This window comes from Mustelus asterias, chromosome 26 (genome assembly GCF_964213995.1).
Source record: "Mustelus asterias chromosome 26, sMusAst1.hap1.1, whole genome shotgun sequence".
Taxonomy (NCBI): Eukaryota; Metazoa; Chordata; class Chondrichthyes; order Carcharhiniformes; family Triakidae; genus Mustelus; species Mustelus asterias.
Window position 1 is genome coordinate 2,939,042 of NC_135826.1, and position 13,122 is coordinate 2,952,163.

At 43.0% G+C, this 13,122-nt stretch overlaps 1 protein-coding gene across 1 annotated transcript in view; it reads left to right on the forward strand.

The window, feature by feature from the left end:
- The window catches only part of LOC144479379 (epidermal growth factor receptor substrate 15-like 1), a 312,517-nt gene that overhangs the window by 196,471 nt on the left and 102,924 nt on the right, over nt 1-13,122 (forward strand). The window contains exon 15 of the mRNA XM_078197999.1: nt 7,320-7,467. Within this exon, the coding sequence (XP_078054125.1) occupies nt 7,320-7,467 (148 nt within the window). The remainder of the gene's footprint in view (nt 1-7,319; nt 7,468-13,122) is intronic.

Below are 13,122 nucleotides of genomic sequence, written 5' to 3' on the forward strand. Positions count from 1 at the left end.
CCATATGCCCAAGAGTTCATGTTTTTTTTTGGGATGAATTATTTTGTGTTCTTCAAACTGAATGATCTGGTGCAGTCAAACAGAGTATGATTATTTTCACTAAGAGTCATCCAGACTTGAAATGTTAGCTCTGTTCTCTCTGCACAGATGCTGTTAGACCTGCTGAGATTTTCCAGCATTTTCTGTTTTTGTTTGAGTCCAGCATCCACAGCAATTTGCCTATATGAATTTCCACTTTTGTAGTCAAGTCATTTGGCACAGCACAGACCGGATAACCTTTCTTTGTAACTCCATACATTCTAGCCCATTCTAACCATAACTCTGGACTGGACTGGTGTCAACAGCAGCTGTTGTGGCCTGTAACGGACAGTTTTGTGAATGGACTTTCTCGGACAGCTGATGCGCTTTGTGACGTTGCACCGTAAGGTATCCAAGATATTGACCCAGTGCCGATGAAGAGATGGCAATGGATATCCAAGGCAGGATCACATGTGACTTGCATGTTATGTTCCAATGACTTTTTGATGATAAAGGTCACAAAGAGAGGTGCTGTCACATTAACATTGGTGAGTTACCTTGCGCATCTAGCTGGCACAGTGCACGAATGATGGAGGGGTGGTTATTGCCCCTGGTCTTAGTCCAGTGAACAGCTCTCTTGCGAATTGTGTAAGCTTTCTAAGTGGTATTGCAGCTGCACCCATCCAAGCAGATAGTGAATATTCCATCACACACATGATTTGAGTGTTGCAGCTGGTGATATGTGTTTGAGGAGATGTTAAGTGATCTGAGGAATATTTGCATTCCTGTCATGCCCTTGTAGCCATTGTGTTAATGCGGCTGACCCTAGTTATAAGCTACTGGTGTTAATGTTGTTCTGTCTGAAGTTGATGTGTGTTTTCTGTGATGATAAATCTCGGCCTTTTGGCTAAGATCAAGTGTAGTTATGCGGATGCTGCACTTGGTTGAGGTCATTGGGTTACATTGAAGCTTCATATGTTTCATATGAAGCAATTTTTAAAAGCGGTTTCTCGGCCTTTTTGCTAAGATGCAAATGAGCTCAAGTCTTGGAGGAGGTATTGCTTTCCCTCCTCCAATCAGCTTGGCTCATGTAGATCAGGCCCAGGACAGGGTAATTTGGTCGCTTGCCCTGTCTTGTCAGCCTGGATCGGAAATGTCTCAACTTGTTGAGACTCTGAATTGGACTTGATTTGATTGAATTGGAAAAGTATAAAAAAAAATAAAAGTTGCTTGTGATCATGTGAAGTTTTGTTTTAATTATTATAGTCTTGGTGTTACATGGTCATTTATATCTGCTATTTATTAGTATCTTTTATCAGAGTCTGATATTTGCACTTTGTGCATGTAATTCTTTCACTCCTGAGCTATGTTGAATGTCTGTTGCACTGATTTCTGTATTGAAGCATGTTCTTGTAGTTTGTTTCGCCGTACTCTTTTTTCGCAGAACTCCATGTTTGAGTCTCTCCAATAAAGCTTCAGCCTGACTAAAAGCTCTTTTCAAAGTCACAATTGGCATCTATGTGACTGTAACAAAGATAATTTATCTCCCTTGTCATTCTAGACCTGCCTACAACCGTTGACATAGTTGACCACACCCTCCTCCAGTGCCTCTCTACCACTGTCGAGTTACAGGACTGCACACATTTGGTTCCATTCTTATCTACCTGATCATAACTAGAGAAATACCTTGCAATGACTTATTTTCCCTCCGCAACACCGTTACCTCTGGTGACTCCAAAGATCCATCCTGAACCCCCTCCAATTTCTCATCTAGTCCTTATCTCTACTTTCCTGAAGTCTGTTACCACTCTTCTCACCGCAGACTGTTTTTCTGAGTTTCACATTATCTGCAAAATTTGAAATGATCCCCTTTGCAGTTCATTTATTTATAGCAAGCAGAGATCCTAACAATGACCCCCTGGAGGATACCTCTGCTCACTTCCAGTTGTTCACCATAGCTACCATCTATTTTCTGTCCTTTTGTCAATTTCTTATTCACATAACCATTGACCCTTGAGTATAGCAGACTTCAATTTTACTAACTAGGTTATTATGTGGAGCTTTATCAAATGCCTTTTGATAGTCCACATACAACCATGCTGGTCTCATCAATCTCTCCATTACTTCATTAATAAACACAATCACATTTATCACAACAAACCTATGTTGACTTTCTTTTCTTATCCCATACTTTCCAAATGCTAATTAATTTTATACTGGAATAGTGTCTCTAAATGTTTCCCCACCATCAATATTCGACTGTTGTCCTCTAGTTGTTGGGTTTAATCTTTTTCTCTCTTTTTTAAAAGGGGTGTAATATTTACAATCCTCTCGGCCTCTGGTATTACCCCTATACCTATGAAAGATGGTGGCCAAATTCTCTACAATTTCCATCCTTACCCCAGACTCTGAGCAATGTGGTTGACCCTTAACTGCTCTCGAAAATAGTCGATCAAACCACTACTGAAAAAGCACTGTGGGTGTACCTACACCACAGGAACTGCAGTGCTTCAAGGTTGCAGTTCACTATCACTATCTCAAGATGGATAGGGTCCTGCCAATGAAACTCACACCACAAGAACAATTTTTAAAAAAAATTTTCCTCTGAAACTAATATGGACCCCATCCAGACTGGGTGACTTTAGCACTGCCAACATTTTATCTGTTCCACCCTATCAGTATCACAACTATCACCTGATTGTGGCATTTGCAGCAATCCTTTAATAAAGCCACATGCATAGTGTTCATTTAGATCCTCAGTCATGCTCCCTGCCACCACAAACAGATCTCCTTTTTGGTGCCTAAACAACCCATCCCTCCCTTGAAAAGCCTTTCTACAGTTCAAAAGGCTTTTTTTTTGTGATCTGTTCATCTGTTTCATCCTCTCGCTTCTTCAATTCTCTGTATTTCTATATTCAACTTGGATCAATGCAGAACTATATTTATTAGAAGTCTACTTTTCCTGTTTCTCTTGCATCTATCTTCAGTTATCAGGAGTTTTAGCTCTAAGTGCCTTTCCTTTCCTCTTAGTGGCGAACCACCACCACCTTCGCAAGGCCAATAAATGTTGGCCTAGCCACCAACACTCGCACCCATGAAAGAAATTTTTAAAAGGAGGGATATCTTGTGTTGTAGGTCTGTGTTTAAACATTGGATATGCCCTATAATGTATGGTATGTCTGTGCTTGAATGTGGATGAGCCCTGTGCTTTGGAAGTTGTATCATTTTTCCCTGGAAGTCTAATCACAGGCATGCATTTAATTTTTAATGGAATGGTGCAGCCTGGTTGTTTGTGAATGTGGCAGAGGTTCTGGAGGCCCTTGATTGAAGTGAGCTAACTACAGTGGGGCTGTAAAGATTGACAGCTAAAACCAGGTTAGGAGAAGCAAGAGGCTGAAAAATATATTAGGAATTAATAAAATGGTAAAGATAAAACCCAACTTCCGTGGAGAACAAAATGGGTTAAAACGAAATCGCTGATGGAATGAGGAGAGTTGGGACTTGAGTTGCAGTGCTGTCTAGTGGCTGGAGCCTTCAGGAAAACTTCTAGATGTTTACATAAGCCATCTCAACTGTAAATCAAAACTTGGAATGTGACAGGGAGTGCTTGTATGTGCAGGATTTCTTATGTATGATTGGATCTTGTGCACAATAGATCTGTATGTGGCAAGTTGATCTTTTTGCATATAAAGTAATGGGTGGTATTAGGAGGAGTCGGTAACACTTGAGCAGAGCCATGCGCTGCAAGTACATTTTTTTTCTCTCCGTTAAGAAACCTTCATGCAATAGTACAATCTAGGCCCATTTCCACCTTTTGCCTACACCTCCACCTTCCCCAGAAAAACTGCTGACCCTGTACTACTCCTGCTACGTTGCAGTCAGGTCTCTGTGGAGTCAGCTAACTGTAGCTCTGGCTCATAGTTGCAGGCCATCCTGTAAGTCAGCTGCATTCTGGGGCTTTGACATTCCATGCATATTCTGACTGTGTCACATTGATACTGTTGTGAATCATAACGTCACGCAGAGGGAATAAGTGTTACAGCAGCACGTTTACTGGCCCCAAAAGGACCCAGTGAAAGAAGAGTGTTTCTAGCCCCTATCTGAGAAAAATCTGATTGGCTGATTTCAATCTAACTGCAGATTTTGCAAGACTCTTCGTATAAGATCAGCAGCGAAAGAGCAGTTTAAAAGCAGCTTTAGTATCAAACTCATTGGGTTGAAGTGGGCAGTGCTTTGGACTTTACATTTAATAGGCTGAATTTATTAAATCACGGTTATAATTTTTAGGAAAAGTTTGCAATTAAAATCTGCATATCTGTAAACAGAAACCTCAATGTGTCTTTATATACAATAGGCAACGTTATCTTGAAATTGTGAAAGTATTACTCCAGAGACATTTGCCGAGAATGGATCACTTTGGCTCAAGTGCTGTGCCTTGTTGCAGAGTGGTTAATTGCGAATGCATTGCCTAAAGGAAATCGCCATTTAACACTATCAGTATTCAACATTTGGCTGGATCCTGTGAAAATTAAGTTGTGCAAACTGTTCTTGAAAAATAACTTTCCTGGTTGAATGACTTCACCAAATATCTGACAAATCGACTCTATAGATAGAATCCTGTCGTTTGGAAAGATACCGTGAGGAGTAAGAATATTGGGGCTCCATCATACCATTATTTTAGTCCCTGAGAAACCTCGGGTTTGCTGCCATTAATTTGCAGCTGAAGAAACTCCTCAAAATGGAGAAGTTTCTGACTGCTACCAGTGTTATTCCACTTGACTTTATATACTTTCCAAAGAAGAAACAACAAGACTGAAAAGAGACACTGACAAGTTAGGTGAGTGGCTGGTATAGTAAATTGTGGGGAAATGTGAAAAATAAGAATTGAAAAGCAGAATCAAGTGAAACTTGTAGATGTTGATGTTCAGAGGAAATTTTATGTATTCGTACAAGATATACAGATATGAGCTTGTAGGTGCAGCAAGCAATTAGAAAGGGAAACAGCATGTTCTTCTTCCTGCCTGTCCTGCGTCTCCACACCCCGGCCCCGACTCTCAGGCCTCCCCTCCCCCCCCCACCCCCGACTCTCACTCAGGCCCCCCACCTCCTGGCCCTGACTCTTCCTCCCCCCCCTCCCGGCCCTGATTCTTCCCCCCCATCTCCCGGCCCCTCTCCCCTCCCCCCGGCCCCGACTCTTCCTCCCAGCCCCGACCCACCATCCCCACCCCTGGCCCCGACTCTTCCCCCCACGTCCTGGCCCCGACTCTACCTCCCCCCCCCCCCCCCCCCCCCGCCAACAATCTCCCGGCCCCGACCCCCTCCCCCCCCCCCTCTTCCGGCCCCGACTCTCCCCTCCCGGCTCTGACTCTTCTCCCTCCAGGCTCCGACTCTTCTCCCTCCCGGCTCCGACTCTTTTCCCTCCCGGCTCCGACTCTTTTCCCTCCTGGCTCTGACTCTTTTCCCTCCCGGCTCCGACTCTTTTCCCTCCCGGCTCCGACTCTTTTCCCTCCCGGCTCCGACTCTTTTCCCTCCCGGCTCCGACTCTTCTCCCTCCAGGCTCCGACTCTTTTCCCTCCCGGCTCCGACTCTTTTCCCTCCCGGCTCCGACTCTTTTCCCTCCCGGCTCCGACTCTTTTCCCTCCCGGCTCCGACTCTTCTCCCTCCAGGCTCCGACTCTTTTCCCTCCCGGCTCCGACTCTTCTCCCTCCCTTGCCCCAGCCTCACCATTTCCATCACCCTGCCCACCAGTTGAGAACCAGTTTAGAAGACAACAACAAAGAGGTTTTGAAAAGGAAAGAAAGTTTGGAGATGGGATTGTAGTTTGGAAGGATGGTGGAGTGAATGAATGGTTTGTTTTCTGAGGAGAGATGATAGTGGCATGCAGTTGGGTGATCAGTTTAGTGGGAATGGGATCAAGGAACAAGAAGTGGGTCCTATAGGCAAGATAAGCTCAGAGGGGGTATGAATGGGGAAAGGAGAGAAACTACAGGAAGATGCCAGTTCAAGGCTAGGACAGGGAGGGGCATTAATGGAAGTTTCGTCAGGGCTGGTGGAAGGGAGGACACAGCAACGGAAGCTAATGAGATTGCCTTAATGATAGCGAAAGAAATCCATGACCTTGGAAATGAGACTGGTGTGAACGGCCGAAGAGGGATGTAAAATGTGCGGGTTAGGTTGATTAGCCATGCTAAATTGACTCTTAGTGTCAGGGGGTTAGCAGGGTTACGGGGATGGGGTCTAGTTGGGATTGTTGCTGGTGCAGGCTCGATGGGCCAAATGGCCTTCTGCACTGCAGGGTTTCTATAAGAAGATGGTTTGCAGTTGAACGAAGAAGCCAGGGGATACCTTTGCATTCCAGGATGATCAGTTTTGGCAGAGGAAAGCAGGATCCGGTAGTGTTTTAAAAGGCCCAGCCAGACCTGGATCAGTTGCCGTTATCTCCTTTCCAATCTGTGTCACTTGAAATTAAGGGAGTGGAGATGAGGCCCATACTTGGGAAGTGACCAGGGTGAGTGGGAATTATGCAGCAGAGCTGGAAGTGAGGGTACAATTGAACAAATCCCTAGCTGCAGAAATATTGTGGTGACCAGAAGACCAAGTGCAGTGAATTTGAAAGTGCAGTTGTAAGTGAATTAGGGTTTGCTTTTTCCAGATACAGAATGGAGTAGGGTTGGGGTGAAGATGTGAGTGTGAGTGATACAAAGAAGTGATCAGAGATGGCTTTATCCATGATTGATATGAGGGGACTAATAACAAGCCATAAATTGGCACGGTCAAGCAGTGGCTGTGGATATGGATTGAGGAGTTTACATGGAGAAAGACATACAGGGAGCTTAAGTGAAGGCAAGGCAACATGATGAGCTGAGTTAAAGGGTGGAGTCACCAAGAATGACCTTGCATTGAATTCTGCCTCCTGATAAAATTCAGCAGAGGGCTTAGCGAGCCCCATTTAGCCACTGCGGAAGCTGTTGCCTGGCTTGGTGATTACTTTTCTCTCCCCCAACTCTCTTCCTCCTCCTTCTCCTCCCCCTACATTCTGTCCACACTACCCCTCCCTCCACCAAACCCCCTCCCCCAGCAATGGTGCAGTGGTCCATCACTTCTGATACATCCTTGCTTCCTGCCAGCTGGGCATGGAGTGGGTATCGTTGTTGGTGGACAAGCTGAATTCCACTGACCATTCTTTCCCCATCTTTGCTCTTAGGGAGATCAAGCATCGTACCTGATTTTTTAAAATATTGAAACCAAACCCTGGAAGGTACAGTAGGATTGACCATGTGTTCTTTGCACTGTATCTACAGCCCTCAAATTCAGATCCTTTTGCTGCTTCTGGCTCGGGACAGTTTGGAGGGCAAGGATTCACTGATGACCCTTTTCAAAGTAAACGGGATACACCAGCACTGCCCCCAAAGAAAAGTGTACCCCCACGGCCTAAAGCACCCCCTAGTGGTAAGTTGAATTGCCTCATGGGTAAGTATGTATTTGAATAATTCCCTAGTATTAACATTAGTAGCTTGATTTTCTTTTGACTGTTTGCTGTGTTTGTTTGGTTGTTCAGTGTGCTTTTATTTCAATAAATACTAGCAGAGATCCGCAAAACATGTGCAGTGCAATTAATAGCTTTATTGCAACAGAACTTTAAACCTCCATCCCATGTCCGTCCATCCTTCCTATACCAACATTTTCATTGCAGAGCCATCCCATTCCATACATCCCTCTTATCTCTATTCCGTCCTTTATTCCTCTCCTGCCAATGCTGCCCCATTCCCCACCTTTGCAGAGTACTTTATGTCTGGTGATGTGGTTTTGCAAGTACCTTTGGGAAGGTGGTTGGTTAATTAAATATTTTACAACTTTATTGTGACACTTGGCTGTTGAGTGTACCCAGGCATCGTCCCCCCCCCCCCCCCCCCCCCCCCCGCCTGTCCCAACACCCCCCACCCCAAATAAACACGCCAACAGGCACGCCACACTCCCTTGAACCCGGCCAGTCAAAACAATCCGGACAGACTAATATTTAGTTTTGTTGTTAGTAGGATAAGAGAATACCATAAATCAACAAAAAGCAGAAATTCAAGAACAGTCATTTCTGTTCATTAATACTTGGTTATTTATGCTTCTTGTAACCAGGTGTACATGAATGGCTTGTTGACTTTAGTGCTAATTCTGAGTGGGGCAATATGATAGGATGCATGTTTCTATCAGTGATTTCTCCTAGGGTGACTGGTTATCTATGATGTACAAGGTGCTGAGTAGAACCTAGACACAGAAGGAAAGGAAGTAAAGTCGAAAATGCCTTCTTAATGGCACTTGAACACTTGGCCTAAAGAGGGAACATTTACACAGCACTTAATTACATGTCAGAAATGTTCCAAGTTTTAGTTATGTGGAGAGACTTGAGGAACTAAGAGAGAAAGTTGGAGGCAGATTTAACAGATGTTTAAAATTATAGCGGGTAATTAAGGAGTTGTTGCTTCTGATGATAGTGGATTTGGGAACCAGAGAACACGTGTTTAAGGTAATTAGCAAAAGAACCAGAGGTCCAATAATTTTTTTTCAAAGCAAATTGTTATGATCTACAATACACTGTTTGAAAGAGTGATGGAGGCAGATTCACCAATAACTTTCAAACGGTAATTGGATAAATACTTGAAGGGAAACACTTTACATGGCTATGGGGAAAGGACAGGCAAATGAGACTAATTGCATAGCTCTTTCACAGGTCTGAATTGCTCCCCACGTGCAGACTCATCCTGTAATTCCATGAAGTATCTTTGAGTAAGACTCGAATTTGTATGTACCAGGTAATGTTCACACAATTATCCAGAGCAGTAAATCAAATGCAAAATATGTTAATTCCACAACTGGGGCACAAGTGAGAAAAAGAAAGGGAAAGCACAAAATCACTTTATAGGATCATGAATAGAGCATTCAACTACTCGAGTCTGTGCTGCCATTCAACAATATCATGACTGATCAATATCTTAACTCCATCTATCCACCTTGGTTCAATATCCCTTAACATGCCGAACAATAATCTAACAATTTCAGTTTTGAATGTTTTTATTGACGTACAACACCTTTTTTTAGGGAGAGAGTTCCAGATTCCCAATACCTCTTGTAACCAGGTGTACATGAATGGCTTGTTGACTTTAGTGCTAATTCTGAGTGGGGCAATATGATAGGATGCATGTTTCTATCAGTGATTTCTCCTAGGGTGACTGGTTATCTATGATGTGCAAGGTGCTGAGTAGAACCTAGACACAGGAGGAAAGGAAGTAAAGTCGAAAATGCCTTCTTAATGGCACTTGAACACTTGGCCTAAAGAGGGAACATTTACACAGCACTTAATTACATGTCAGAAATGTCCCAAGTTTTAGTTATGTGGAGAGACTTGAGGAACTAAGAGAGAAAGTTGGAGGCAGATTTAACAGATGTTTAAAATTATGTGTGAAGAAGTGCATCCTGATGGCCCTGAATGGCCTCACTGTAATGTTACTTAATTATTTTAAAATCTAATTTTAAATATTTTGTTCTGACTCCTCCAACAGAGGAAATAAAATGTCTGTAACTAACCCATCAAAACCTTCAATTTTACTTTGAGCAGAATTAATAAACGATGACAGACATAAACTGTTACTGGAGACATTCGTCAGACTCCCGAGCCAACTAAAAGCCTTTGTCTGTGGGATGAAATGGGGAAAATAATTAGTAAGGGATCGGCTATGGTAGGTGGAGATTTCAATTTAGCACTATTAATTGGTACAATAATTTCTTTACTGGTAAGACAGGGAAAGGGTTTCTAGAGTTAATGAAAGAGTGTTTTGAGACTTGCCATTGAGGAACAAAAATATTCTGGACTTAATGGAGTAATAGGGACACCCAAATATCCAACACAAAGGTGAATTACCAGTAATCAGAATGTGATCACGTTCGATATCACAAGAATTGGAGAGGCTACCAATACCAAAAAAAGAGCAAATTCAACAGACATGCTTGAACATCTTGTCATTGTGACCTGAGAAGATTTAAACAGGCATCAGAGAGTGGTGGAAAGATTATGGGATCCTTTCAAGAAGTTGATTCCAAATGTAATAAATATATAAATAATCTTGAAAACTTGATGTTTCAAGAGCTTTTTTAACTACCTGCGTGTTTATTTACACCAGAGTAAGAAGTCTGAAATGTATAAAGCTTCTGACATTGACACTATGCGTGACTGGTTGATTGATACTTGGCAGAGGATGTAAACTTAGTCATTTTTTTCAAAATATCTTTTCAAAGTCTCTAGTTTGTCAGTTTTAGGATAATTTCAAAGACATATCAGCCTTGCCATTGGCTGGTTGGTTTTGTACATAGTGGATACTAGGAGAGTGGGCATTGTGTGGCACATAGGAGGTATGAGAGGGCTGGATAGGGTATTGGGAGATATGAGGGGATGTTGAGAGCGCTCTGAGGGTATGGAGAGATATGAGGGGGTATGGAAGGCACACAGTATCTGAGGGAACATTGGGAATATGGAGGGTCATGGGGAAGGAGGGGCTCTTGTCGAGTGTGAGAGGTGAGAGCTTCATTACAAGTGGCTGATGTCCCGGTAAACCGAAGTGGATGTTCCAGTCTGCTGATCATACCAACCGCCCGCCTCTGTCAATGGAGGCAGTGAGCCCAATTCCATTCGAGCCTGCATACCCTTCCATGGAACAAAAATATGGTGGGCAGAGGCCTCCTCACTGGAGACAGGTTTGTGTAGCCAGGATCCTTCCTGACTATACCATTTCCTTCATAAAAATTCAACTGGCATCTTTGAGCTAGCAGTTAGCACTATAGATACAAATCTTGCAGCATAGGAGGCCATTTGGCCTATTGTGACTTTGCCGGCTCCTTAGTAAAGCTTTCCACCGATCCTGCTCCTCTGTTCTTTCTCTTAACCCGTAATTTTTTTTCTTTCAAGTGTACATCCAAGTCTCTTTTGAATCTGCGTTCACCAGCCATTCAAGCAATGCAATCCAGATCACAGTATTCTTCTACCTCACATCCTATGGCAAAGAATAGACTTCTTTACATCGCTTTCCCTGCATGCTGCTCTTTTGTTATCTTTGGGTTTATTCTAAATCAACCCAAAAATGTCAGTGCTTTTTTAAAAGTCTTCCCCATAAGCTAATTGCTACAAGAGGCAAATTGTGAGCAGTGAAATCTTGGTGTGCTGGCGTCATATGGTACTGAATGTGAAAGCTTCAGTTGAGAGACACATAATCACAAGGGAATATAATTCACGTTCTTCAGATTTTCAGAAAGTGAAATATAGAAATTTACTTGTAAAATCCTTCCCTCAAATTGAAAGTACAATCACAGAATTATTACAGCACAGAAGAAGGCTATTCGGCCCTCCATGTTCATGCAGGAAGCCAGGAAGGGCAATTCATCTCATCCCACTCCCCTGCTTTTTCCCCGTAGCCCTGTAAATTTTTCTCTTCAGATAATTGTCTAATTCTGTTCTAAATTCCTAGAAATATAAACAAAAACAACTTGAGCTATACTACAGTTGTTCGTTACGCAGTCTGCGGCATGATGATGGAGCTCAAAGTTAGAATCCAGAACTTACTCATTATTTTATAATGATATCAATCGGCTTGTTTCCCATCATTGCTAGATTTCTGCTAATGCTACTCTGTGATAGTCATTAAGAGTTCATAGAATCGTACAGCGCAGAAGAGGCCCTTCGGCCCGTCGAGTCTGCAACGACACAAGAGAAACGTAAGTTGGTTAAGAGCAGTCTGTGGTTTTTCTGAACTAGTCGTTGGCTTTTTCTGGGGGGATGCCAACAAGTGTAGCTGAGGTGAACAAAGTGCATTGGCAGATATTGCTTTATGCCCACTTCCAAATACTACTGTGCTGTTACAGCAACAGACAGCTTCATTACCTGTTACATTCTCATCAATTGTCTCCAATGTGCTCAGTGTTTTGCAATGATGTTAAACCCTGCTATTGTTAGAAATTGTGTTCCTTTTTCAAATCTTGTTTGGGGATGAGAACGGAAATGAGCATAGAATGGCATTGCTAAAATGAAATTAGAAAAGGGATGTGAAAGGGGAAACCTTGTGTTTGTGTGTGAATGAGCACATGCTTCCCAAAGGAAAATACAAAACAGTCACAAATGCTTTGCGTAACTGCTTCTAAACATTTTGCTACATGAATCAAGGGCTGTGTTTTTTTAGTATTCTTCCGCAGTGTCGTGTTCAATGCTCTCTTAGAGCCTTTTGAATCTGAGAATTTTGAAATGATGAGTGGAATTCTCAATCCTTGTTATCAAAGAAAGCAATTTGAGTTGGCATTCGGAAGCACGGCTCTTGTTCATCGCGACCATTCATTTGGAGGAGGACATTGAAGACCCTCAAAATAGTTTATATTTATTCTTTCATGGGATACAGGCATCAGTGCTTGGGCCAGCATTTTTGTTGCTCATCCCTGATTGTCCTTGAGAAGATGGTGGTAAGCCACGTTCTTGAACCACTGTAGTCCAAGTGGTGTAGGTACACCCACAGTGCTGTTAGTGGGGGAGTTACTGAATTTTGAGCTAGTGACAGTGAAGGAATGGCGTGATAGTACAAGATGTGGAGATGCCGGCGTTGGACTGGGGTGAACACAGTAAGAGTTTTAACAACACCAGGTTAAAGTCTAACAGGTTTATTTGGTAGCAAATGCCATTAGCTTTCGAAGCGCTGCTCCTTCGTCAGATGGAGTGGAAATCTGCTCTCAAACAGGGCACAGAGACACAAAATCAAGTTACAGAACTTTCTGTTACTTGATTTTGTGTCTCTGTGCCCTGTTTGAGAGCAGATTTCCACTCCATCTGACAAAGGAGCAGTGCTCCGAAAGCTAATGGCATTTGCTACCAAATAAACCTGTTAGACTTTAACCTGGTGTTGTTAAAACTCTTACTGTGACAGTACAGGTCAGGATGGTGTATGGCTTGGAGAGGAACTTGCAGGTGATGGTGTTCCCATGCATCTGCTGTCATTTTCCGCCTAGGTGGTCGAGTTCACTGGTTTGAAAGGTCCTATTGAAGGAGCCTCAATGAGTTGCTACGGTGTATCTTGTAGATGG